The sequence below is a fragment of the Balaenoptera acutorostrata genome, chromosome 1 (genome assembly GCF_949987535.1).
Source record: "Balaenoptera acutorostrata chromosome 1, mBalAcu1.1, whole genome shotgun sequence".
NCBI classification, from domain to species: Eukaryota; Metazoa; Chordata; class Mammalia; order Artiodactyla; family Balaenopteridae; genus Balaenoptera; species Balaenoptera acutorostrata.
In genome coordinates, this window is record NC_080064.1 from 110,277,731 (window position 1) to 110,304,841 (window position 27,111).

The 27,111-nt window shown below is 48.3% G+C and overlaps 3 protein-coding genes across 12 annotated transcripts in view; all 3 read right to left on the reverse strand.

The window, feature by feature from the left end:
• PI4KB (phosphatidylinositol 4-kinase beta) overlaps nt 1-302 on the reverse strand; it is a 29,578-nt gene extending 29,276 nt beyond the window's left edge. For 2 of the 5 annotated variants that reach the window (XM_007178046.3, XM_028165393.2), the window contains exon 1: nt 170-298. The gene's annotated coding sequence lies outside the window, so the exon portion shown is untranslated. Of the gene's footprint in view, nt 1-169 lie in introns of all 5 variants that reach the window. The other 3 variants (XM_007178047.2, XM_007178045.3, XM_007178048.3) reach the window with 3 other exon arrangements.
• A 7,149-nt stretch (nt 303-7,451) lies between these two features.
• On the reverse strand, nt 7,452-13,419 carry RFX5 (regulatory factor X5). Of its 6 annotated transcripts, none has more exons than XM_057530158.1 (11): nt 13,280-13,317; nt 12,655-12,682; nt 12,281-12,409; nt 11,999-12,032; nt 11,497-11,579; nt 11,116-11,235; nt 10,810-10,929; nt 10,587-10,668; nt 10,081-10,282; nt 9,745-9,845; nt 7,452-9,591 (listed from the first exon to the last, which is right to left on the reverse strand). In XM_057530158.1, the coding sequence occupies exons 3-11, from the start codon at nt 12,394-12,396 to the stop codon at nt 8,626-8,628; spliced, it is 1,824 nt and encodes a 607-aa protein (XP_057386141.1). In that variant the 5' UTR covers nt 12,397-12,409; nt 12,655-12,682; nt 13,280-13,317; the 3' UTR covers nt 7,452-8,625. The 6 variants fall into 6 exon arrangements, with proteins under 6 accessions (XP_057386141.1, XP_057386127.1, XP_057386124.1 ...); XM_057530144.1 differs by having other exon boundaries at nt 12,618-12,682; nt 13,220-13,297; XM_057530141.1 differs by having other exon boundaries at nt 12,567-12,682; nt 13,220-13,293.
• A 4,927-nt stretch (nt 13,420-18,346) lies between these two features.
• On the reverse strand, nt 18,347-26,376 carry SELENBP1 (selenium binding protein 1). Its single transcript, XM_007178050.3, has 12 exons — nt 26,250-26,376; nt 23,681-23,737; nt 23,423-23,535; nt 22,957-23,142; nt 22,169-22,289; nt 20,765-20,947; nt 20,305-20,483; nt 19,769-19,847; nt 19,552-19,673; nt 19,206-19,298; nt 18,921-19,039; nt 18,347-18,735 (listed from the first exon to the last, which is right to left on the reverse strand). The coding sequence occupies exons 1-12, from the start codon at nt 26,251-26,253 to the stop codon at nt 18,573-18,575; spliced, it is 1,419 nt and encodes a 472-aa protein (XP_007178112.1). The 5' UTR covers nt 26,254-26,376; the 3' UTR covers nt 18,347-18,572.
• Between the last annotated feature and the right edge of the window lie 735 nt (nt 26,377-27,111).

Genomic DNA, 27,111 nt, shown 5'->3' on the forward strand with positions numbered 1-27,111 from the left:
ATTTGCTGGATAAGGGGAAGGGGCTCCCGGCCTAGAGCAGTGAGCGGCAGTGTGGCAGGTGGGCGTGGGTGCCCTGTTAGAGGAGTGCAGACTTATCGCGTACTTAGGTAAGCACAGGAACATGCAAATTATATGTAAATGAGCCCGTTCGGCTTAGCAACCGAGTTACCGTAATTGCAATCAATGGCTTTCCCCCTCCGTTATTCCACTCGACTTCCTTAGTAAATCAGGTCAGGGGATGGACGCTGGGGATCCAGCTGGACAGCAGAAAGACAAAGGGCAGGCGGGGAAGATAGTCACCTTCACTATCCTTTTCCTACTCATCTTTAAGGACGATGCCAAGATTACGCCCCTTATCGCTTGGGGAATGGCGCGGTCCAACCGCGTCAGTCTTTCGCCGTTAGCGGCGCGACTCGAGGCGGCGGTTCTGCCTCCGAGGTCACCACCTGCCTGGGCAGCCTTTGGCCTCCAGCCTCCGGACCTCGATCCAGCCAGGGAGGGGCTGGACAGGGCCAGGTCGGGAGAGGTGAGTGAAATGACAAAAGCATGGAGGGCATAATCACTCCTTCCAAACAAAACAAAACCATATAAAACTAAACAAATAAAAAATATGCCCCGCAAATGGACTTCTGGTGTTGGTTTTGTGTATTTATCAGATAGCTTATTGACTAGGAACCCTTTACGTCAGAACCTCTGTCCCAACCCTCATAGGGCCTTACTTAATATTCTACACTGGGGCTAGTTGTTTGAGCCCAGATCCTGGATGCCACCTTCCCTGCCACTTAAAGGCTGTTTGATTTGGAAAGACTGATTTAACCTCTGTGAACCTCCGTTTCTATGTCTGCAAAGTGGATCCAAGAATATTGACACTTTACAGGATTTCGTGAGGATTAAAAGAGAGTACAGGTTACTACTATACATAGTACTATATTACTATTATTGGGACAATAATATAGGATAGATGACGGAAGGAAAGAGGGTCACTGCTTCAGTGTTTGGGAGGCAGAATAAAGATTAATAGCTTGAAAATACCTCTGTAAAACATGCAGTATGTACAAAAGTAGAACAAATGGGGTACCTGATTGCTGAAGGAACACATTGTTAATTAATACAGAAGGCCACTCTGTATATGATGAATGAATGAATGAATGAATGAAAGGTTTCTCAAAAATACTGTGAACCAGCACAAAGAAAAGTTGCTAGAAATGATCCAGCCAAAGAAAAGAGGAGAGAGCATCCTGAAGGGAATTTGCTCATATCATGGGAGGACAAGTTGATAAGCTAGGTTAAGTCAGGAGTACAGTAATGAAAGATGAGCAGAGAAAGAGGCCAAGAGTGCCAAAGATAGTTTAAATTTGTCACTGCTCATCTGGAGTGGGGAATCACCAGTCCATCTGTCAGGCCTAGCAGCTCTTGGCCAGCTCCCAGTCAGCTGTCTGGCAAGTACGGAGAGGTGATGACCCTGCTTTACCCTAGAGTTTAAAATGTCACACATCCATCCCCTCAAGGGATAGGGATCCCAAGGGCTGTAAGCCGGCTTTTTGAAACATTGTAAAAAGAGATGTGACCACCTTACTTTTTATAGTAGGAAGTTTTTTATTTTCCAGTAACATCTCTGTTCAAACTTCAAGTAGGAACTTTTTGTAGCTACAGCAGTTATAAGTCCTTTATTAACTGAGACCCACCCCCACCCCATACACACACACACACACACACACAGTATTATTAGGTAGAAGATTTTGTTTCAAGTTTTCTGTGTTTATAGCTCTAAGGGCTTTTATGTGTAAATTTCTGTGCATCTCTTTATGACTTTGTCTTTCTGCCTTCTTTTGGAATTTTCTTTGTTTCCCTCTATTTCTGGGTCTCCAACCTCCTCTAGTCTGAGTTCCTCAAGGCAGGAAAGGATTTATCTTTGTATCCTAGCTGTATCCTTAGTTTCTACCACAGGAAAAAATGTTTATATTTGTTGATACAGCAACAGGTTGAATGCAGAAGCAGATACGAGAATCCAGTCAAGCATTAGAGAGATTTCCAAAAATGCAGAACAGGGCCAATTGTCTGATTGTTTGTTGTCATAGTTGTTCTGGGAAAATAGTTATCTTTCTTAAATGAATTAATAAAATAAGAATATTTACAAACAGATGTTTTGACTAAATTATTCCCCTCCCTTCCTGTTTGCTTTTCTTCTTTTCTCCTGTCTCCTTAATTGTCAGATTATAAAACTGAGTGCTATTCTGTTTCCCATATTTAATTTAAAAGCATAACATTTATAATATTCTCTAAAATTCCTCACCACACAAACTATTTTTTAGATTCTCTTTCGATAGAAAAAAAGCACCACTTACCTCTATCTTAGGTCCCAGGAAGCTGCTACAGGTATAGATGGTTGTTCATGGATGACCCATGTACATGGTGACCCTATAGGAACCCCATACTGTCATGTATGCACGTGAAGCCTCTTACTTTGGTGGGAAAGCATGTACGCATGTGACACCTTGGGGTGTGAGGGCAGGAAAGTACCAACAGGGTCAAGGAATGTCATTTATTTATTTAAATGTCATCAAACTGGGGAAAGAAGTTGGCTTCTTCATCAAAAGTTGGTAAAACTAGAGGACCCAGCTCCAGTTATATTTTAAACACCCCTATGGTTAAAGAAATTATAAAGAGTAATTTTTCTCCTGAACCATAGATATTATGGGCTTTTTTTCAGAGAAAAGAAAAAGAAGCTACTAGCAGTTATTGCTTGGGGGCTCCTACTGTGTATGAATACAAACGTTACCTCATTTATTCCTCACTAAAACCCTGTGAAAGAGATTTTATTTTATGGAGACTGAGCTTCAGAATGGTTAAGTCATTGTTTTTTGAAACTGTTTTACTTCAACCCACAATAAGAAATAGATTTTATAATCAGGACCACCGAAGAGCACATAGACATGTCTTCACTGAAATAAAAGTTTCATGAAACAATACTTACCCTTACTATAGGCAATGCATGCTGATATTTTCTATTCTATTTTATTTCACTTCTTAAAAACACTGTTTTGCATCCTGCTAAATCAGTCTCACAACCCACTAATGAGTCGCGATCTATTTTTGATTCCAGTTTGAAAAAACTGGACTAAGTGTTCAAAATCATATGGAAACTGGTAAAGCTAAGATTTGAACTGAATTCATGCTCTTTCCAGTAAGCAAATGCCTCTTCATGAACATTTCTTAAGAAATACTGCGTCTTATATATATATATATATATATATATATATATATATATATATATATATATGTTAAGATTAGCTTTACCTCATAGGATGCAGCCAGCAGGATGATCCTAGACAAAGGACTTAGGCCTACTGATGAACCACAACATGAGACAAAACACTTAGACAAATATATAATGACATTACTTTCTCTGTTTAGCATGTGGTATTTGCTTTGATTTTATTAAGAAAATTGATTGTTGCCCACAAAAATAAACAATAAATTCATTTATTTGAGGCCATAGACTAAACATATTGAGTTTGACTTGGTTTAATAGCAAAAGATTATTTCAAATTTTAGTAAATTATAAATTACCTCTAACAATTTATAATAGGGCTAAAATGAAAAAAGACAACAATGGGAGTGGGGAACAGGGTATTGGGGAGAGAATAGGGAATGGTACAGAGGAAGCAGTAGGCAGTCCCCAAAACCTTAGTTTAGCCCTTCATCTAATAAACTGAAGATTGCCTGAACTACAGAAGAGTAACTTGTTTCACGTTAGATTTTTAAAATAGGGTAAAGATTTAAAATAGGCTACTTAAAAGCCCCTTAATATTCATGTAAATCTCAAAATCATCCAGTGGTCTGGACTCCCAAAGTGAATGGATACATCCCCAAACCCAATCATGGTGAGGGCAATATTTCTTTGGATGCTTCTATCTATTCTAGCACCAGTGGTTTATCTTTCCATATGCCTATGATCTCTAACATGTCAGCAGCCTGGTCCAGTCCCTCATCTCCTCCCACACGGATAATGGCAACAGCTGCCTGGCTGGTTCTATTTGACTTCAGTTCCTCCATCCTCTAATGCAGACTTCATACCTTTCATTCATTCATTCATTCATTCAGTCAACGGATAACTTTCAACCATTCATTCAATGTTTGTGTGTTCTTCTTCCAGTTTCTCCTTCCAGTTTCTCACTCTTGTTCACACACATCCCTTCTGCCAGGTCTCTTTACTGGGTTGTACTGCCATGTCTTTGCTCACGTCCCTTATCCCCAAACCCCTGCTTTTCCTGGAATGCCCTCCTCTTTTTTACCTATTTAAGCTCTACTTACCTTAAAGGCTTAACTCAAGCCTACCTTTTCCATGAAGCCTTCCCAAATTACTCAATCTCTTTGAATTTACACCTCTTATGCAGCAGAATGAGTATCATGATTTAGCTCTTTTTACCATATGTCTTCTGTTGTTCTGTCCTTGCTTTATCAATTAGACTTGTCCTACCCACCTCTACTAGGAAGTCATTTCTGATCTATATGCTATTCCTCTGGGCTCCCATAGCTCTCTGTGCTTACTGCTAACATAACTCACACTGTGCTATGATCACTATTGACTTGAAGACAGTGCCTAAGTCAACTAGCTTCCAACAAATACCTAGGTCTTAAAAAACAAGAAGGGAAATGTCAAAACCACAGTAATGGACTCCTACTTCTGGCAGCACAGAGAAGAAAAAGGGCTGCCCCATTAGAATACAACTGGATCCTGGATAAATTACAGCAAACATAATGTTTAGCACATCGCTGGCCTCATCATAAAGTAGAAGAGATCACTAGAGGAAGGAAAAATAACATTGAGCTGAAACCTTATGAAGGATGAGTTAACGTGCAGTAGGAGAAGCTGGCTTGCCCTGGGGACAAATGCCAGTATCATTATTGTGAACAGAGGCTAAGCCCTGGGCCTGGCCAAAGCAGGGGAGAAAACCTGGGACTCCTGAATTAAATCGGGACCCTTTTTCTTTTTTTAAAAGATAGATTTTATTTTATTTTATTCATTTTTGGCTGCGTTGGGTCTCCGTTGCTGCGCGTGGGCTTTCTCTAGTTGCGGCGAGCGGGGGCTACTCTTCATTGTGGTGTGCAGGCTTCTTATTGCGGTGGCTTCTTTTGTTGCGGAGCTCGGGAAGCCCAAATAGGGACTCTTGAAAGGCCTAACACAGTCCCAGGTAAGGAGCACCCTTTGTCTCCTGGCAGAAACAAATGCATATCCTCTCTGGAGGAAAGTACACCCAATTTAGGCCTACTGGATTCCCTTAGATTAAGGAATCTTAATCTAAGATTAAGAGCTCAAAATACAAAAATACAAAATATACAAGAAATAAGCTGCCATGGCCAGGAGTCAGCAGAAAACAACAAAACAGATTTAGACATCCAAGATAAGTTACAGAATATAAAATAACACTCCCAACAAATTTCAAAGAATTGGTATCATAGAGACCACATTTTCTGAGCACAAATGATTAAACTGAAAATCAATATCAAAAAGATAAAATTTTAAATATCCAGATTTTAGAAATTTATAAAACTTTTCTAAATCATGAATCAAAAAAGTCATAAAGGTAATTTAAATATTCTTAGAACTAAGTAATAATTTAAACACTTTAAACAGAAAAATTTGGAGAATATAGGGAAGTGGGTCTTTACAAACTTATAATAGAAAAAAGACAGCTTGAAAATTAATTAGATAAAAATTAAGATTAAAATTAAGATGTTGTAAAAGAACCTAAAATTAAATCTAAAGAAAGCAGAAGGAAATACTATAGATAAGATCCATAATTAATGAAGTAGAAAACAAATATATAAGGCAGAGGATCAACAAAGCCCAAAGTGGCAGCTAAAATCAGACAAGTAAAATAAATTTCTGGTGTAGCTGGTCAAGGGGGGAAAAAAGAAGGCACAAGTAAACAGAAGAAATGAAAAGGAGGACACAACTACCCAGGGAGCAGAGGCAAAAAGGAACATGGAAGAAATTTCATTTAAAAAAAATGACATAAAATGCACAAAATTCTAGAAAAACATTTTACCTAAATTGACTCAAGAAGAAATAGAAAGCCCAAATAGCCTATAATTATTAAAGAAATTAAATCAATAGTTAAAATATTTCCCACAAAGAAATGCCAGGTTCAGAGGGCTTACCAAGTAAGTTTTATCAAAATTTCAAGGGACGGTTCATTTCAATCTGATGTAAACCCTTTTAGAGAATGAGACAAGAGGGAACAGTCTCCAACTCAGAGGGTGTACAGACCAAAGGAACCATCTTAGAAACCTTAGAAATCTTACTAAAAACAAAGGCACTGGGACTTCACTGGTGGCACGGTGGTTAAGAATCTGCCTGCCAATGCAGGGGACACAGGTTTGACCCCTGGTCCAGGAAGATCCCACTTGCCATGGAGCAACTAAGCCCATGCGCCACAACTACTGAGCCTGTGCTCTAGAGCTCGTGCGCCACAACTACTGAAGCCCGCGTGCCTAGAGCCCGTGCTCCTCAACGCCACTGCAATGAGAAGCCCGTGCACTGCAACGAAGAGTAGCCCCTGCTCACCACAACTAGAGGAAGCCCGTGCACAGCAATGAAGACCCAACACGGCCAATAAATAAATAAGTAAATAAATGATAAAAACAAAGGCACTAACCTGTACAAGAATGTTAGTAGCAGCATTATTTGTAACAGCAAAAAACTGGGAACCCAAATGTCCACTGATAGGTGGATGGGTAAATTGTGGTTTATGCACTTGAAATATTATATGGATAAAAACGAACGAATAATAGCTATCTACAACATGGATGAGTCTTAGAAATAATGTTAAGTGAAATAAAAAAGCAAACCACCGGGGAGTATTAGGGAATAAAATTTTGTAAAGCTAAAAAGCAAAACTGAACAATACATTTTTAAAGAATATATACATATATGGAAAGGCTATATATATATATATATATATATATGGCAGGTAATTAATAAACACGAAATTAAGGATAGTGGTTACCTCTAGGGAGAGGCAGAAGGATAGGATAGGGGAAGAACACAAGAAATTCAGTGGTATTTCTAATGTTTTAATGTACAAATTGGGTGATGGATCATTTAATTATTATGCTTCATAATTTATCCATTTTAAATATATTCTTTATAGATATCAAACATTACATATTATAATTTTTAAAAATCTGCAATGGTGGAAATAAATGAACAAATGAATGAAGGCTCCCTGAAAGAAAACTGAGAATCCCTGACAGAAGCTACCCTATGCAAAAGACACAGTAGGTCCTCAAGTAATATCAGCTGGTTTACTGCTTTTTCCAAATACATACCTGGATTCCCTTCCTACTGGTGCTCCCTGATATGCGCAGCTACCCCCTTCCATACACATAGCCTAAGCCCTACAATCCTGGCTAAGTCCTGACACATACATGACAAGAGACTGACACCTGGTGGATACAGAATGAATTTAATAAAATGACTAGGGAGTAAATCTTTCACTCTACATGGTGAAAGAGGCAGTAGGGTGGGGGACAGGGAAGCAGGAATGAGGAGAAACTAAAATTCGGAAACAGGAAAAGGAAGGATATCCATCTCTGAGATGTAAAGAAAGGGGATTGTCATCTAAATGAGACTAAAGAGATAGTCCCTAAAGAAGAATGATTTCCCTCTCATTCCTTCTGAGACTGGAACAAGAGGAAAGAGATTATAGCTGCAGTAAGGAAAATGCAAGACTATTTGGAAAAGAGGAAGCAGGTATAGCTGATCTCAGCCTAGCAAGCTAAAACCACAGGTACTTCATAGCAGTGGCTAGGTGTCAGCTGTCTCCCCAGGAACTCCCCACTCCCAGTTTCCATTTAGAGATCTATGTGATTCTAAGGAGGCTGATCCTGCCCTTTTTTCGAAAGGTACAGTCCATGATGTAGAATAAATAAGCAAATTAGCATTTACCAAACTCCTGGCTACAGTGACTGGTTAGGGGCAGGCATGTGACCCATGCTGGCCTAACCAGAGTGAATCTTAGGGCTTTTGCTAGGATTCCTGGCACAAAGATGCCCTCTCTTTCTGTCTGGACATAAATGAGGAAAATATGTAATCCTAGGAGTGCTGGCAGCCATGAGGTGGACCAGGCTTGATCCTACAGAAGGTAGAACAGTAGGGGAAGAAAATCAATCAGGTATTTAGAGACATACTGAGCCATTGGATCAGCTTTACCTGGAGCCAGCACTACCTCTGGACTTTCCAGTCACATGAGCCAATACATTTTTATTTTTAAGCCAGTTTGAGTTAGGTTTTCTATGATTTAAAATTGAAAGATGCCTAACCTATACATTCATCATACTCCATCCCTGTATTTCCACAGGATAGCACAGGGATCCAGGTAAGATGGTCACTACAGATTTATTAGTGACTCTAAAGCCAAGGGTATTGAGCTGGAAAGGTAAGAGGCAAGAACCAGGCACTATGCAAGACAGGGTGCCTCAGCTGTCTATACAGAAGAGAATGAAGAGCCAAGTGAGAAGCAAGTGCAAAGAAGGGCCTCTACTAGGCAGACAGGTAGAGTTAACATAGCACTCTTCCCCACATACCTAACATGGGGGTGTTGCTTTGGGGTCTTTTCACTAATGGGGTAAGGAGCTTTGAAGCACATGCCCCTTTATGTCTTTATTACCCTGTGCTGCAGTGTCTACCTCTTCCTTGACCAAATGAAGAGCCTCCTTTTGGCTTCTACTGCCCTTGATGACACTCACTTTCGGGGTGACAGGAGGAATTTTATCTTCTGCTTCTTTGGCATGCCGGGAACTGGGGCCCCTTCCTCCTCTGGAAACAGCACCATCCTCCTGACCTTGGGCAAGCATCTCCTTCTCAGCCTCTCCCATTGGCCCTGGCCTCTCCGACCCTCCAGCTGAGTTGCCTTCCCCTCCAGAGGCCCACGTCTCCAGTGGTAACCTTGAGGACTGGGCAGAGTCCACGGCAGCTGCTGACTTGTCAGGGGTAGAATTCCTTTCCCTACTTCCACCTGATTTTTTTCGAGGGCGCCCCCGTTTTCTTTTGGCATCACTTCCTGTATCCTCTATATCCTGCTTTGTTGCTTTAGCTGGTGGGTCCTGCCCACTGGCCTCACTCACAGGTACTTCAGCTGTCCTCTTCACACCCTTGTCATGGGGTCCCGGGTCACCACCTATGCCCACTTCCCTGTTCTCTGTGCCCCTCGGCTGAGTGAGCCCCCCAGGTGGAGCCTGCCCAGGCCCAGGCCCGGGTCCAGGTCCAGGCAAAGCAGGAACAGTTGGTAAGATCATGTTAATGATGGGCACAGCTGCTTGGGGTCCCCCAGCTCTAGGGGGCAGAGGCAGTGTAGCCATTTTCAGAGTGCTTGAAGAAAGCTTGGGGGCCAGGACGGGTGGAGAGACTCGGATTGGTGGAATAAGTGAGCGAGGGGCCTGAGGGAGAAGCAGAGGCAGCCGGGCCACTAGGGCATTAACCTGTGGGTTATTGGCTGCTGGCGCTGGGCTCTCCACTACACTCTTCTTTCGCTCTCCGCGTGCTGGGGGTCCAGCCCCAGCCCGGGGGTCCAGCTCCTTAGGAGGCTAAAAAGTAAAGAGAAGAACACAAAAAGTGGGAAGACTGGACAGTGGAGGAAAAATAGACACAGGAGGTGAAAAAGTACTGGATCCACTGGTGGAAGGATATACTAAACCCCCAACCCAGGGGAGCAAGGTCAAGGGCACCAACTTCCTTACCTGGGCCTGTCTCTCTGGTCTCTTATGGGCTCCGCCCTCCAGATTCTCTACACCATTCTTGGATTTAGATGACCGTTCCCGAGGGGCATGTTCATCCTCTTCTGCAGAGGTGCCAGAAAAGGTAACAAGGTGAGGAGGAAACAGAATGGAGGAGGGAGGCGATTCTGATTGACTGACTGGTAGAGGCAGGGGAAAGAAGGTGGTCTAAGGTATGTCCCAGAAGGCTCTCTAGGAATAGAAGGCAAATCCAAGGTGTCTCTATCCTAGGATGTGGGAGGGCCTTTGAGGTTGAAAGTGGCTGAGGGTTTCTCAGAACATAAGAGGGGGTCCACTCACCAGCAAGCCCCATAGCCTTGAGCACATTGGCGTGTGCAGATCGGGCAGAGATGAGATGCTGCTGCAGCAGGAAGCGGGCGACCTCAACGATGGAACTGAAGGACCGTTTCAGGATTCGCTCTGCCCAGTCACAGGTCAGGGCACAGGCTGCTTCAACCAGTTCATCCCGAGGTGCTGGGGTTACTTCTGGGCCCATTTCTGGCTGCAGGGGGGAGGGACATGCCCAATCACACTCTGAACAAAGGACCCTCCACCCCTCTCAGACACAGTGTTGACCATAAGTAAGACCAGACTAGGGATGGGAGTAGCCTCTATCAACCCATCCCAGAAACCCACAAATTCTCTCCCTCCTCTGCCTCAGCAGTAGGGTAGGCAGAAGGGCATGTCCTATATACCCAGAAACTGTGTGCAGAATGACCTAGGCTGGGTCAGGCCTCAAAACGTCTCCCAAAGTCCTCTGACTTCTACCTTGGAGAGAAGAGTGCAGTCGGAGGGTTGTTACTTACACTCTCAGAGCCCTTTAGGTCAAGTCCGGGCAAGGGCGGCATAGATACCAAGGTCTTCCTTCGTATGCCACTGTAGCAATATCTGACGTTTAAGTTAAGGGGCAACCAACACATGGGGGTCTCCAAGCCCCTTAGGAAGGTTAGGCTGTTTCCAGTCCTGTCTCTTCACATACTAAGTTTTCCTCCCCAGGTCCTCTAGCACAACCTCTCCAGTCAAGGATACTTGGACTGGCCCCGGCCACCAAGCCTTCGGGCTTTGATGTCAGGGAAGATCTCTCTGATGATTTTGCCAAAGTTGGCTGTGCTGAGTGGGCGGCAACAGGCGAGACTCTCACAGTACTTCCTGAGTGCGTGGGGGACAGAGTGGGAAGATACTCAGAGAAGGAGGTTTGGGAGTGGGTTCAGAGGGTCCCTGGGGATGAAGGTTGGGAAACCCTTTAAGAAGTCAGGCTCTGTCAAGGCAGGGAGCTCTCCAGGGATGAGGGGGTAGTCCTATGCCCACCATCCCACCCACCCCCCATCCACCCACCGATAGGCATCGTAAACACTTTGTTTTGGCAGGCAGGTGTCAGTATGCTCTTCTAGGTGGTTGCGGATCCACCTATAAGCATACATATACTCCTCATTGCTGAGTGTACTTGGCTCTGAGCTGCAAGAGAAGTAAAAGAAACAAGTATTACTAACATCCCAACAGTTGCCCTGGTTCTATCCAGATTATCACCTCAGTAGTGCTGGACTGAATCAGTTCATCCAGAATCCACCTTTCCCTGGTAAACCAAGGCAGGTCAGGGACTTTTCTTCCCCACTAAGGATACTGTTATGAGGATTCCTATTCACCCTGCCCCTTTTTAGGGAGCCTTTCTTTAAGAATCAGAACCTCTGATATCTAAAATTCTAGCACCAAACCTACCTTTTGTCTCCAGTACTGGGCCCTGAGGGGAGCTGAAGGTAGAGATACAGCTTGTCGTTGTCTGAGAATTTCTGTACATCTTGCTGAGGTAGGGAGGAACAGAGGCAGGAGAAATAATAAGGCCAAGAAGGACCCAAGGTAGGACCCACTGATGCTTACTAAAAAGTCCAGCTGACTTAGTGACTGGCAGGTTGACAAAGGACCTTAGAAATGATTTGAGGCTGTGCATTCACTGTGCCCTGAGGAGCCCTTAGGAGCTACCAAGGTGAGAAGGGGAGCGGAGGGGATCACCTCTGATTTTATTTCTATTGGGCTTCTACACAAGAGGTCACAGAGATGAAGTGAGATGCTCAAGGTCAAAGTGATAGCAAGTTGCAAGGCCAATTATCTTCTGACAGGGTAGACAACACTGACTTGCATAAACCTTTCTTACCCATATCCTCACCATCCTCATTTCCCACCAATTCTATCTCCCTGTTGCCCTCTTCCCCAAAATACTCACCAGGATTCCCTCTACTTTGTTCTGCACGGCCTTGCTGTGGGGAAGAGGAGAAAGCTGGAGGTCATACACAAGATTTTTCCCCATCCCTATGTCTGATTGCCAGGGAGAGGAAGAGGTCTGAAAAGCCTAGCAGGTGCTCAAGAACTGCTACCATGATTAAGAATCTCCCCTGTTCAGATGCACTTGCTTGGGAGGGGGAGATCATCTACAGAGGAAGTGAAGTGCTACAGGGATCTATCCCCAGGTCCGGAACAAGGTTTAGAGGTGGTGATGAGTACTTACGAAATGGTACCTCGGAGCCTCTGAAGGAGGGTGGTTGGTTCCCCTGCCTCAGCACTACCTGAGGGGGCCCTTCCCCCAGTTTTTGGGCTCTTAGCATCAGGTTCATCTTCTGCCATCCCGGCATGAGGGCTGGAGTTGGGAGAAGACAGGTCAAGAAGATTTAACTTCCCTCCCTGCACCCCCCCCCCCACAAGGCCCCAGGGCACTCCTCATCTCTCTACCCAGAAAGACAGAAAAACAGAAAGAAAGCCTCCAAGTTTCCCAGTGGTCTTTTTCTAAAACTCGCCTTCTCCAAAAATTAGAAATTATTCCATTACTTCTCCAGGGCCATATATACCCAGAGATCTTTGCCATCTCCATTCTATCTGCCCCACCTTTCTGCAGTCTCCTAAATGTGGAAAACTGTAAAGGAAGAGATAGGGGGGATTGGGAATCCACGTTAGAAAGAAAATTTCATTTCTGCCTCTGACCCCATACTGCCCTCCTTCCCCTCAAAAACAACAATAACAACCACAAGACAAAGTTGTTTAATTCTCTAATATGCTCCTCACCACTGAATTTGCCTGGGAGGTCAGAAAGGATACGAACATTTTCTGCCCTTCCAGGCTTGGAAAAAACTGGGCCCAAGTTCTCATTACTTAATCTCGCCACGGCTTCCCCCGCAGCTCCCCTCCCCACGTCGCCGGCCCCTACGTCATCTCCCTCAACATCCCATCCTGATGCGCGCCCCCACCTCCCTCCCTTCCCCCTCCATTCAATCCCGCGTTGCTGCAAAGTGAGGGGTTCAGGGTAGCGGAACTCCTGGGCTGGGCGTAGGAAACCCGGTTGGGGAAATGGGGTCCCAGATTCGGGGCACGTGCACATGGGTGAAGAAGCAGTTGAAAATACAGCCAAAATCTTTTTCTGCTCTCCTCCCAACTCATATTGCGCCCTCCCTACCTTTGAACAGTCGCCTTCCAACACAAGCAACAATAAAGGTAAGGGAGAAAGAGAAACTACCTCGCAGCCACCTTCACTCCAGCCCAGCCCCACGGTCCTGGCCCAGCGGGCTCGTGCGTTGCTTTATTTTCTTTTTTCTGAATGGCTGGAACAGCCCCGATCTGCCTAGATACTCGGACGGCCTGTTCTACCATTGGTTGTTGCTGCCACCCGGAGACAGAAGGCGCCGGGCTCGCACCGGCGGCAGCTAAAGTCTGCCTGGTAACAGAATCTGATTGGTCAATAGGGGAGGGAAAATCCAAAGTTGGTCTTATTTGAGTCAAGAGGGGGAAGTCCGGGTTAGGTTTCGGTTAAAACTGGGGTCGGTTAGGACTGCCGGTCCCAAGAGGTTCTTCTCTTAAAGGGACCGCAGGACGAAAGACCGGGTGCTCGCCTCCTTTTGGAGCTTTCTTTGCTTTTGCTTTCTCCTTCCGTGTTTCAGTTTTGCCTTCGGTCGTCAGAGCTACTGGAAGAAAAGAGTCAATGGATGATAAAATAACTAGAAAATTATAGGTAGTAGTGATGGAAGTTCGCTGTAAGCTCACATTATCCCCTTTTGATGAAAAACAAGTTGAACCATTCCCCCCAGCCCTCACCAGCCAACACGCATGAAGACACTAACAAGAAACCTGCAAACACGGGCTCACATTCCTCATTGATGGAGGCCGCCAAACCTCAGTAGCTGTACCACATTAAGCTAAAGTTCCCGTAGTGTTCCTAGGTTTCCCGAGTGTACCTTATCTCCTTCCAAAGAGTTGCTAATGCCTTTGCATCCCCAAAGTTCTGTAGTCAGTGAACACTGGAATTTTGACTGACTTCCCCAGGGGGTGCTGGACGCCCACATGAATTTTTTCTCCTCAGAGAACATTGTACTGAAAGGTCAAGGGTTCTTCACTCTCTTAGTTAGGGCTTTTTAAGGTCATGAATCAGATGAAAGCAATGAACCCTCTGCCATGAAAAATGCAGGAACAGACCAAGCGGTGCATCTAATTTCAGAGGTCACAGACTCAAGAGTAACCACCCTTTGAATGGAGTACAGTATTTTGTTTTGCACAGCAGATATGTTACACCCAAAACTATCAGTATATTTATAGTCCTGAATTATAGTTCTCCAGTCGCATCGTCATCGTGCTTTTGTAAAGAGGACAGCAGTGTTGCCTGATGTCATGACCATCGCCCTTTGCAGCTTCCATTTCCCTACTACCAGCTTCTGTGGGTAGCGGGGGAACCCAGAGGATCACGGAGTTGGGGAAATAAGGATATACTGGCAGGAAGGTTTTCTAATAACAGCTAAAATTTATTTGTTAACTATGTGCCAGATACCAGACCAAATGTTAAACACCTCGGTTTGAAGTAGGAACTATTATTGCCTCCATTTTACAGACAAGGAAACAGATTTGGAGAGGTGAAGGGACTTGTCCACAGTTACATTGTAATTAGTGCTGGAATCAGGATCCAAAGTCAGACAGTCTGCCTTCGGAGCCCATTCTCTCTCTCTCTTTTTAAAATAAATTTATTTAATTAATTTATTTATTTTTGGCTGCGTTGGGTCTTCATTGCTGCGAGCTGCTGCGCGCGGGCTTTCTCTAGTTGCGTTGAGCGGGGGCTACTCTTTGTTGTGGTGCGAAGGCTTCTTATTGGGTGGCTTCTCTTGTTGCGGAGCTCGGGCTTTAGGTGCACGGGCTTCAGTAGTTGCAGCACGTGGGCTCAGTAGTTATGGCTCATGGGCTCTAGAGCGCAGGCTCAGTAGTTGTGGCACACGGGCTTAGTTGTTCCGTGGCATGTGGGATCTTCCCAGACCAGGGCTCGAACCCATGTAGCCTGCACTGGCAGGTGGATTCTTAACTACTGTACCACCAGGGAAGTCCCAGAGCCCATTCTCTTGAACACTGCCCTAGATTGCATAGATTTGCCGGTGCTCAGATACAGATATGGGTATAGACTGATGGAAAGATACCCCAAACACCACTGTTTGGTATGAAGGGGAATATAGAGCACTTTAACTGGAAAAAGAATTTGGGGTAAATTATGCTGGCATAGGAATTTGCAGCTGGCAGAGAATAAGTGGAAGCTTTAGCAAAGGGAGAAAAAGTATCATAGCTATGTAAGGGAGATTATTTTGACAGCACTGTAGAAAGGTGAGGTTGAGTGGGGAGGCCGGGGAGGCTAGAGATGGGAAAAACAGGCAACTGACTATTCATTTATGCCAGGTGTTATGTTAAGAGCTGGGGATACAAAGCTGAACAACGTACAATGGTCCTTGCCCTGAGAAGTAACAATAAAAATTGTCTGATAAGCATCATCATAACAGCAAATATTGATATAGAGCTCAACATGTGCTGAGGATTGTTCTAAGGGCCTCACATATGTTACCTTTTTATCTTGTAGCAACTCTATCAGATAGGATAATCTGATAGATTATCCCCATTTTACAGATAAGGAGACTGAGAGATTAATAATTTGCCCAAGTTTACACAGTAAGTGATGGAGTTAGGATCTGAACTGGGCTGCCTGGATTCAGAATTTGCTCTTAAGCACTATTATACATTGCCTACTAATATATATTTTTTTAATTTATTTACTTTATTTGTTTTTGACTGCGTTGGGTCTTTGTTGCTGTGCATGGGCTTTCTCTAGTTGCGGCGAGTGGGGGCTACTCTTCTGTTGATATGTTCAAATCAGTATCAGCAAGGGCCGCACATTGCATTGCATTGGGTTTTGGTTGATGTTTCTTAAACCTTTCTAATCTATACGCTCTCTCTCTCTCTCTCTCTCTCTCTATTTATTTGTTGAGGAAACTGGTCATTTGCTCTATAGAATTTCCCACATTCTGCATTTTTATGATTTCACCTTTATAGTGTTTTTAGGTTTTTAAAACTTGTTCTTCTGTCTCCTGTATTTCCTGTAAACTGATTGTGAGCTCTGCAGGCTTCATCAGATTAATTTTGGCTTTTTGGCAAGAATACTTCATAGGTGGTGCTGTGTACTTCCTATTGCATCACAGGAGGTACTCTTTTCGTGACGTAAAGATTGAATAGTGTATTCAGGTTTTGTCGCCTGATCTATCCATTATGAAGCCCCATTTCAGTCTTTCACTGAATGGTTTTAGCAGCCACTGATGATCATTGCCTGGATCCAATTGTCATTAGAGGTTACAAATTGGTACTATCCAAATTCTGTCACTCCTTCTGAACTTACTAGCTGAAATTCTTTGTTGTTGTCATTTGGTTGGTTGGTTGTTTTTTTCGTTTTATGTTTGCGTCAGGTTGGGGGGCTTTGGGGTTGGGGGCATCGATTTAGGGGCAGTGGTTGATGTCCCGGGGAATGAGAGGACGTGGAATCCAGCTCCCACAGGCTCTCACACACTGGGGGAGCTAGTGGCTACCCCTCCCCACAGGGCCGGATCCCCGGGGGCCTAACCACCTGGGGTGCTGGGGTGGTGACTCACCAGGACCATGCATTCCTGTCTACTAGCTGAAATTTTGTAAAGGATGTTTCCTCATCAACTATTTGCTTATCCCAAGGCAAATTCTTTCTGAAGAAGTTTGGTTATTGAAAAGGACAGGGTAGAAACCTAGGATAGACTTCTGTTAAGACCCAGTAAATCCCAAGGCTCCCTGTAACTTAATCATCTTTTATAGTCACTTATTCATTAAGGCACACTATGTGCTACTATCCAAGCTGGGTATTGGGAGGAAGCAGGGATTTTCAATATAATGTGACATATGTTCATGCTGAGGTAAAGTGCAGGAGGCCCCTAACCCGGAGCTGTCAGGGAAGAAGGGCTTTCCCAGGGATATGGCAACCTGGCCCAGATGGCAGGTAAGGCAGCGGGAGGGAATCAGGACTCGAGTTGAGGTAGATGTTTCAGGGGGCATGTTTAAAGACCTCAAAGGGAAAGAAAGTGTAATACATTCTTGGGGGGACCTGGCCATCTCGGGGGTCTTAGACTGCTCCAGTGTTTAAAACAAAGACACCTTTGCGGAAGACTGAAAAGAATGTAGATTAATACCTGAATGTTGCTTGGTACTGTCTTGGGTAGAGAGTAAAGGAATCAATAGAATTACTGCTTGGGGGCTTCCCTGGTGGCGCAGTGCTTAGGAATCTGCCTGCCAATGCAGGGGACATGGGTTCAAGCCCTGGTCCGGGAAGATCCCACATGCCATGGAGCAACTAAGCCTGTGCACTACAACTACGGAGCCTGTGCTCTAAAGCCCACGAGCCACAACTACTGAGCCCGTGTGCCACAACTACTGGAGCCCGCGTGCCTAGAGCCCGTGCTCCGCAACAAGAGAAGCCACCGCAGTGAGAAGCCTGCGCACGGCAGCGAAGAGTAGCCCCTGCTCGCCGCAGCTAGAGAAAGCCCGCGCGCAGCGACGAAGACCCAACGCAGCCAAAAATAAATAAATAAAATTAAAAAAAAAAATTACCTTAGAATAACTGCTTGGCTGCTGTCTCTTAGGTTCCTGAAACTTCCATCCCATTCCTCTTATAAACAACTAAAGACTTAGTGCAGAGAAAGGAGGCCATCTCTGATTTGGGCAAGGTTCTAAAACACTGTCCAGGTGAGGAGACAAGAACGCCAGGGCCTAGCGTGTTGGGTCGGTTACCTTGATGTTCCCAGCCCTCCTGCCCCGTCGTGTTCCTGTCTTCCAGGTAGGAGGTGACACACCTAACCTCCTCAGAACAGTGTGTTCAACTGATGGCATCATCTACGTCAGGGGTCTAGGGTATCTCCTGTGTGTGAGGGGGCACATTACATTCTCCTGGGGGTGGTGGGTGAGATTTTAGGTTCATTAAAAGAAAGCACGAGTTAAAAAAAAAAAAAAAAAGTTTAGGAACACTGATTGACAGCTTCCTTCCTGTCAGCTCTCCTTGCGACGACCACCTCCAAAATCTTCAGGTTCTGTCTGGCCATAAAAGTGAGATTCTGGCACCCTTAGCATCGTGCTGTGATCACTGGTATGAACTACTCATCATAACCATCCCACCCCCTGGACCTCTTCAGGACTTCCCCGTGCAAGATACAGAGGGTCAGCAGAGGAGGAGTCATAGGCCCGGTGCCCCCAAAGACAAGGTGATCTCAGGAAAAGGTTCACCAGTTTATTTCTTAGTGAAATAATTTCCAAGAGCTCAGTGAGCAGCTCGCAGCAGTGGTGGGTAGATAGAGACACGGCTCAATTCGTTTCAACAGCCTGAGTTTGGCTTTGGGAGGACAAGCTGCCAAGGGTCGGGGACTGAGAGAGCAGAGTGAAGCCAGGTCCCTGCAGAAGTGAGGGCGCAGGATGTGGAGTGGGGCTAGAAGGAGTGGACTTCAGAGCCAGATGTCAGAGCTGCAGTCGCCCCCAGGGTAGCGGAGCTCATGGGCCAGGGCTGGGCCGAGGGGCTCCTTCCCAAAGTCTACCAGGAAGTTGGGGTTCAACTTCAGCCCTCCCTTTACTGTGTCTACATCGATCTGCAGCATCACAGAGCCTTCCCTGGTAGAAACAGGAGGGAGAAGAAAGAGGTCAGAGGGGGCCTGTCCCCTTCCCCCAAGAATTAGGTAAGTGTGAGGGCAGGGAGAGGGGTTCCTGAGGAGGGAGCAGAGTCTGGAAGTGGAGCCAAGGAGTCTTCAGAAAGCCAAACCCCTCTGGGAGGGGAGCCCAGGCTGTCTACTTCTTACCTGATGAGATCAGGGTAAAACTGCTTGTCCCAGGCACTGTACAGCGACGTGGTGACGTAGAGACGCTTCCCATCCAGGCTAAGCTGGATCATCTGAGGGCCTCCGGCCACTTGTTTCCCCTTGGGAAAACCAGGGGTCAGACCCCAGGGTTACACACAGATCCTAGGCGGGAATCAGTGACACCACCCAAACCCCAAAGACGTGCTCAGCGGCTGCCCAGCCCCCTCCCCCATACTTCTCCAGCACGGGTCTGAGGGGCCCATGAGCAGGCGGAGAGATCCTCACCTTGACCACCAGGGGCTCTGGCTGGGATTTTAGCTCCTGGTCCTCCAGCACCTGCACGGGGCCTCCCTTAACAATGCTGCCCCCGAGGAAGAGCTGGGTGGGGAGGTGCAGGGCATAAAGGAGGACAGTGGCGGGAGGTAAGGACGTTGCAGGAAGAGAACCTCACTCCCTCACGTTCCCCGCGTCTAGCCACGATTCCCCATGGTCCTGGCCTGAACCATCCCTCAGCCCCCATCTTTGCGTTTCCTGCACCTCCCTTATCATCCCCCAGCCAGTTCGTACCCTCCACCTCATGCCCAGACTTCTACTTCCTCCCTCCTTTCCTCTCCATCCTGCTAGGACCCACCTGTCCCGTGAGGCGGGGCCTCTGTGGGTCAGAGATGTCATACTGCCGCAGATCCCCATGCAGCCAGTTGCTGAAGTAGAGGAAGCGGTCGTCCAGGGACAGCAGGATGTCAGTGATCAGGCCTGGGTCGGGGGTTGCAGTTCAGAGGCACCTTAAGACTCTTGTTCCCTAGCCTGAGAATCAACCTTCCGATTCCCACACTCCCCTGAGCACTCACCTGGCATTTCAGGCAGCATCCAGCCCTTCACTTTCTTGGGGGGCACCTGGATCACCTTCTCCACTGACCAAGTACCTCCCTGCATTGGGGTCAAGAGGCAGAGAGGTGAGCCTGTCAGAGCTGGGCGATGAGTGTCAGATCTGGGTCTCCCCAGGGCATACTGTCTACAGGGAGAGTAGATGCAGGGCCTTCTTGCCACTAGGGTCTAACCCCCATGCAAACCCCTTAAGGCAGGGATCATGTCTGCTTCACCACTGTATTCCCAGCACCTAACACAGTGCCTGACTCACTAAATATTTTTTGAATGAATGAATAAATCAATATAGCCAGTTAGGGCTTAGGGAGAAATTAGCCTAGGGCTGAGAGGAGACAGGCAGGGCAGGTGGTCTTGTTTTTTATTCCTGGGAATGCTGGGTTGGTAGAGCCCGGCAGAGGAGGCCTGGGTCACTCCTAGGGAGAAGGGAGCGTCATGGCTATGGAAGCTGGGCAGAGCGCTGACAGGACTGCCCGGAGGAGAGGGCCGGAGCGCACGTCACCTCATTCTTATAGAAGCGCTGGATGTTGGAGCTGAGGGCACAGCCCACGAAGCCCTGATCAGCGGCCGGGTTGTGTAGGAAGCGGATCTCCAGGGGGATGAGGCCGTCCTGTAGAGTCAGGGTCTGCACCCTCTCATGGCGCTGCCAGTCCCACACATGTAAGTGGTTCCCATACAGCCCTGGGGTGGGGATGCAGCCGGAAGATGGAATCAGGATCAGGGCGGGAGGGCATGGGCCAAGGCTGGGGCACAGCACAGGGGAGAAGGTTGAAAAATGGGTTGGAGGGATCAGAGGGACACTTGAGCAAGTCAGAGCACTCAGCACATCCTATATCATCACCCCAAGAGTCTGGGGTCCACAAGAGGGAAGCAAGAGGGCTGGAGAGTAGGGGTTTGGAATAGAGAGCAGGGGTTTGTATGACCAGGCTCCTGCCAGCCCGCGGGTAGTGGGGGATTCTCACCCGCCTCAACATCAGCGGGGTTGAAGCCATCTTGTAAGACATTGGGAGCTGCCCATTCAGTGCTGACCATGACATTGTGTCGAGGCTGGTACCAGAAGTCATAGCCCATAGGCGCAGCACCTCCAGGCCGCTCCCACGTGCCCTTCACCTCAAACGTCTCTCCATCCAGCAGCACAAAACCCCCTGAGCAGGGAAGGAAGTAGGGTGGTAGGTAGAGTTGGTGGAAGTGCGACCCGCACCCAGCCCTCACCCCCAGGCCTGTCCAAGAGGCTCCAAGCCCATTGCCTGGTGCCCCTCCTCCCACTGGGTTTGCCAGATCCTTAAATTCAGGAGCTGAATTTGGACACCTGTCCAAAGGGTCCCACCCAGAGGGCCGGGTGAGAGGTGGGGACTTACTCTGGTGCCCCTACCTCCCATCAAGTTCATCCCTCTCCCAGACCACAGGGTAAATTTTTCCTCCCTTGAGCCAAGATCTTCTGGGACTCTTTACCCTGTGCTTCCTTTGCCTAGCCTCCTACTTTCCGGGTAGGGTTCCTGCCAGAGTCTAGACTCCATTCTGCTCACTCACTCCATTTTTTTTAGAGAGAAAATTATTTGTAATTCAACATGAATGCCCACTATGTTTTTCCCTAGCTGAGTATGTCATGACACCTTGCCACTTCTTTGCAAATGTAAATAGATGTCTACTCTTAAGTGTTCTTAAATCTAGGAATGTCATGCATCCCATCTCCTGGAAAAAGCAGTTAAATAGAGTCTAATGCAGTAACCTTAACTGGATGACCTTAACTGATACTTCACTCCAAGCCCTTGGATGGGGAGTTCTGGTGAAATACGTAAGGCTGGGAGAGAAGCAGCACAGCATGGTGATTAGGACATAGATTCTGGAGCCATGTTGCTGGGTTTGAGTTCCAGCTCTGTGACTTAACAGCTGGCTGACTTTGGGTAAGTTAGTTAGCCAGTCTGTGCCCCAGCTTCCTAATCTGTAACACAGGGATCACAGTAGCATCTATCTCATAGGTTGTGTCTGGCACATAGTAGACACTTTATGTGAAAGCTCTGATCATAACATAAATGAGAAAGTAGCTGTGACAATTAAGGATCTCAAGGACTGTGAGATTTGCTCATGAATTCACGAAGGCCGATATTAAATGCATGTGTTTTCTGGGGCCATGTCTGTATTTGCTCACATTTCCCACGGCAGACAGTTCTGACTATAACTTGTAAGTGAATTCATCATTCAAGGCTCACCTTCATAAAAATAATTGAAACAACTGAAGTTACTTGACTATAGTTTAAATATTGGATGAGACTCCACCCTCTGGGTCTCCCTGGAAGGCCATTCCATCTCTCCCTCAGTTTGGGATCTGCTTCCCTCACAGATGTGCCTACAATGCTGGCAGGTACCTTTGCCATTGCCCTTGGGGTCTCCCAAGGAACTGATCATCACCTCCCCACTGGCCAGGCAGTGGGTGGTGTGGAGGTAGCCCAGATCACACTTGGCATGGATGTCCTTAGGCTCAACAACCTGGAGAGGGTAAGGAATGGCGTCAGAATCTTACAGGGCCAGGAGTCCCCACTCCTTACTCCTCCCCTCCCACACTTCTATCTACTGACCCTGCCCTCTTTTCCTCTGAAACATAGACACAATTTTCCCTGCAGGAATATGGCAAAGACTGAGTCTGCAGAGCAGCAGGGGCGTCACAGAGACTGATAACTCCCCAGCAGAAAACATGGACTTCTCTCACCCTGCCTGTCTTGAGGGCACTCACAGCCCTTTGAGACCATAAGCTCCTCCCAGGCTGGGAGGATGCCAGTGTCAACTTTGTATCACCCGCGCCCAGCAGTGAGTGCCTAGCACAAAGAAGGCACTCAACAAAGTGTTGAAAGGAAGGATCAGAGGCTCCCGCCTAAGGGAGGCCCTGGGCTCCTAACCGGCTGGGGCAGAAATGGCTCCTTCTCCAGCTCGGAGTGAAAAACGAGAGCCTCCTTCCTCCCCTGTGGTGCCCCTGGGTGATGATGACCCAGCACACCTGGTAACTCTCCTCCAAAGTCTAGCCCCACTCGCTGCTGTTGAGCCCCGACCCTGCACAAGAGCTGGAGGGAGCTGCTTTAGGGGCGGCTTCCTTGCTCACAGGCTGCCCTGGGTGGCGGGCACATTAGGGGCCCAGAGCTGGCTAGGGCAGAGGACGTGCCTTGTGCAGCTTCGGAGCGCGGGGCTCGGTGCCCACATCCACCACATAAATTCGGGAGGAGATGAGACTGGGCAGCAGCAGCTTGGTGCGCGACTTGGTGCTGTCCCCGAAGCAGCTGCTGCAGGTGTTCCACCCTGAGTGATGCAGCTCGTCCTTCAGGTGGGGCATGGGCAGCCGATGGATGACCTAGGATAGGAGAGCGGGCAGGGGTGGTGCTCACCCAGACCACGCCTCTGTGCGCTTTCGGAGAAGGGGCCCTCTGGACCCACTTCATCTTGGCAGCACAGCACAGACTTCATTTTCAGCACTGCCCTCGCCCATGGGTTGGGGGTGCCCTTGTGCAGTGAACAGCCTGAACAACCATACCCAGGGAGGGTGAAGAAGGATGGAGCAGGGAAAGGGCACTGCCAGGGCCAGGGCTAGAGGAGGGGTCTGAGGGTCCTCTGGTGCCCAAGCCCCACCTCACCTGGCAATACTGGGGAGACTTGGGGTCAACGTCCACAGTGGCCAGATAATCCGGGGCCTCAATGTTCGTGTTTCGGTAGATACAGGGCAGGTAGACAATCTCCTCCCTGGGTCCTAGAGCGTAGAAAGCAGGCGGTGGGGTGGGCGGGGTGGGGACAAGGGCCGGGGCAAGGCAGGGTGTGTGTCAGCAGTGGAATCGGTAGCAGGCACTGGCTTGCCTACTCCTGGGGGTGCTGGCTCTCAGTCTTCTCACGCTTACCTTTCATGGCCTCCAGAGGTGAAGGGTAGCCAGGTCCACACTTCCCACATTCCGTAGCTGTGGAAACAATGGGGCATGCTGGCCGCACCGCGCTCTGGAGGATGAAGTCTCCTTCCTCACATGCTGCAACCCGAGCCCCCCAAACCCCCGGCCCGCCACTGGCCAAGGCAGAGGCACTGTCTCAGGTCCCCTCCAGACCCTCAAAACCCTGATGAGTGTGTGGGTATGGCAGGAAGAGCTGCAGAGCTATGACCTGAAGGTGCACAGACCCTTGAGCAGGACCCAGGGGAGGCAGGAGAAGGGTGAGTGCAGGGGAGGCGGTGTGGTGCAGTGGTTATGACATTGACTTGGGCCCCAATGCCAGCTGGTCACTGACTAGCCATGGGAGCTTAGGCAAATCACCTAACCTCCCTGGCCTCAGTTTCCACATCTTCTGTAAAAAGAGGGTAATACGAATACCACAATGGGCTTTTATGAGAAATAAACAAGAAGCTGCAGTCAAGTGTGCAGCTTTGTACTTGCATGGTAGGAGCCCATAAACCCTGGCTGTTCTTAAGGAACAGCCGTCAGGGAGTGACGGTGGTGCCTGTTCAGCTCCTTTCACTGAAAGGTATCTAAACCAGGAGCTGGAACACTTCCTGCTTCCCTCCCCTCTGGGTCCTGACCCCAGGCTGCTGGCCAGAGCCTGGGTTATATAACCAAGGGTCTGGTAAGGGATAGGAGGCTGAAGTTCAAGGCTGCAGGACTGATACTAACTGAATGTCCTTAGACCAGTTTCTACCCCTGGGTGGGCCCCATCCACCTCCTTTATCTGTAAAGCAAGTTGTTTGGCCCAACCCTGGAAAACTCAGAGGCCCACCCACCAGAGCTGTAGGAAGTGGCCCTCCTTGTCCCCTGAAGTCTGGCAAGAGAAGCCACGTGGATCTACAGGACCAAAGTCAGGAACCAAAGTCAGTCGCTGAGAAGGAGGGCTGCCACCAGGCATTAAGCATCAGGATTTGGGGCCTAACCAGGAGGAAGGGCTGAGGAATAAACAGAGGGAGCTGTAGGCCAAAAGAAATCCTGGAGTGGAGCTCACAGGACTTGACACTGCCTCCCTGCCTGGTCCCATGGCCAGTCTGGCTACTGCCCCAGAATCGAACCTCCACTGGTGTCTGGGCTCAGGCCCTCAGCCAGGGAGCCAGGTCCCCCTACTTGCAGCAGCCAAGTGACTTAGGAGGCTGAGAGGCAGCAACAGCATTTTAGAGTCCAGAAGCGTGGTGTCAAGGTCCAGGTGTGACATCTACTCTCTCCATTTTCTCCCCTGTGTTCGCCTAAAAGGGGTAATATCTTACCTTCTTCTCTAAGTGGCTATGAAGGCCAAATAAGACAAAGTATTCAGAAGTTCTTTTATAAGTGAGAGGTGTTGTATAAATACGGGTAGCGCTGTGCCAGAAATCCCAGGCAGTGCCTGGTGCCCAGAGAGAGGGCTGGGGCTGGGATGGGACACGGTGAGGTCCAGTCCAAAGGAATTAAGGAGACTTGTTGTGCTATACAACCAAGCTGTGTCAGGGTTTGGCACAGGAGGTGAGGCGGAGGGGAAGGAGATTCAAAACTCCGAGACATCAAGACAGAGATGCAAAATCTGCAAAACCAGAGACTGAGAGAGAAGTAAAGGTATGAAAGAGGTGTGTGAAGGAGGTATTGCCCCTCAGCACCATCTCCGCATCCCAGACCCTAACTGCCGCATCCTGCACAGCATTTCTGAGAGTCAGGGTCAGGCCCTGCGTGCCACTCAGGCCCCACTGAGCGTCAGTCCTCTTTCTGGGGGAACATTCCCCCTGTCTTAAGCATCTCAAGCAAGATCTCTGAATGCCTTTGGGTTTGAGATGAGCCCAGGGAAAGCTCATTGGGTTTTCCCAAGGCCAGGCTGGTTTGTTGGGCATTCTGCCAGAAAAGACCCAGATCCACAGGGGGCAAGGACCTCGATACTCCCAGCCAGACCCAGACTCTTCCTCAGCCTGACATCCAGGAGTTCATGGATGGGGGGGTAGGAGGACTTGGCGGACTGAGAGGGTGGGAGGCACTGAAACAGCCCCTCTCCCACCCCGAGAGAGGGGGGCTCCCTGATTTCCCTCCCAAAGTGATTGGTGGGGCAGGGTAGCTAAAGAGCAACCTGGCCACAAAGGCCTGGGTTCCCTACTCCCTGCAGTAAGAAGTTGGCTTAGGGCTGAAATCAGGGTTGTCTGTCTCCTACGGTAACAGACAGAGACATAGAGCTCCTCCTAAGTACCCCTACCCTTATTTTCTCAGCTGCAGAAAGGCTCCCTGGCCGCAGGCTGCAGCTGGGGAGCGGAGGTCGGCGGGGAGCCCAAAGTCACCTTTCCCAGCAGTCCCTCTGCCTTCCTTCCCAGACGCCTCCAGTACTTCGGCTAAGCTGGGAAATGCAGGGGTGGGGGTGGGGCGGGGCCGGTGGAGCGGAGCCTGGCGCTCCCTCCCCTAACCAGCTCCCCCTCCAGGTTTTCTGTCACTTCCTGCGGGGTGGGCCATTGGTGGTCAGCGGACGGTTGTCAGACGCCCCCCTCCTTACCCATGCTGCTTGCTGGTGCGCTTTGCTCCCGACGGGTCTGCCAGGAGTGGGCAGAGACGGAGGGCTGTGCTGGTGTCCGAGGCAGGCTGTGCGGGGAAGGGGCAAAGGGACGGAATTTATACCACCAAATGGGGGTGGGCGGGGCAGGGGGAGGGCCCGGCCGCCGCCGGGAGTGGATGATGGATAGTTCCTGGGCAGGGCGCTCTCAAGTGGCCTGGGCGGCTGTGTTTGAGTTACTGGCTGTGTGCTTGTATGTGTGTACAAGTGTGTGTGCGCAGGAGCGTGTGCATGTGCAGATATATGCTGTGCCTGCGCACGTTTCTCTTTAGTGGAATGGGTGCCTGGGCATGTGCATTTGTGTGTGCTTGTTCCTGTGTACCTGGGTGTTTCCTGTGTGTGTACTTTTATGCATGTGCCTGCATGAGTGTGTATCTGTGTCTGTGTGCCTGTGTGAGGGTGCTTGTGTGTAGAAACCTGTGCTTGTGTATGTATGTGTGCCTGTGCACGTCGGTGTGTTCCTGAGTGTGTGCCTGCCAGAATATTTATGCCTGTGAGGGCATGTGCGTGTGTGCCTGTGTGTGTGTGTATGTGTGTGTGTTTGCATGGGTGTGTATGTGCCAAGTTCCTGGTCTCTAAGTGCTCATCTCGGTACTTGGACCTATCTCTTGGCATTTAGGGGCACCGAGGGCTGTGGGCCCGTTTGCTCCTGCATCCACAGCCAGGGTCAGCTCTCTCCTAAGACTGCCCTCCTATTCCAGACAAACATGTTCCCCAAGGACTGCTCACCCATGTCTTCCTGCCACAGCTGCCCTGACAGGAGCCAGGGCAGGGTTGTGTGTCCAGGTTCCACTTTCTCCAGACC

What these genes read in the sequence shown, in the direction of transcription:
- RFX5 (XM_057530136.1), bottom strand. Translation starts at nt 13,413, where the DNA reads ATGGTAGAACAGGCCGTCCGAGTATCTAGGCAGATCGGGGCTGTTCCA. An exon ending in ACAAAGTAGAGGGAATCCTG is followed by an intron (nt 11,580 to 11,998) that starts GTGAGTATTTTG and finishes TCCCTACCTCAG; the next exon opens with CAAGATGTACAGAAATTCTC. An exon ending in CCCAGTACTGGAGACAAAAG is followed by an intron (nt 11,236 to 11,496) that starts GTAGGTTTGGTG and finishes CTTCTCTTGCAG; the next exon opens with CTCAGAGCCAAGTACACTCA.
- SELENBP1 (XM_007178050.3), bottom strand. An exon ending in GATGCTGCCTGAAATGCCAG is followed by an intron (nt 19,674 to 19,768) that starts GTGAGTGCTCAG and finishes CCCCCGACCCAG; the next exon opens with GCCTGATCACTGACATCCTG. An exon ending in GGCCCCGCCTCACGGGACAG is followed by an intron (nt 19,299 to 19,551) that starts GTGGGTCCTAGC and finishes CTCCCCACCCAG; the next exon opens with CTCTTCCTCGGGGGCAGCAT.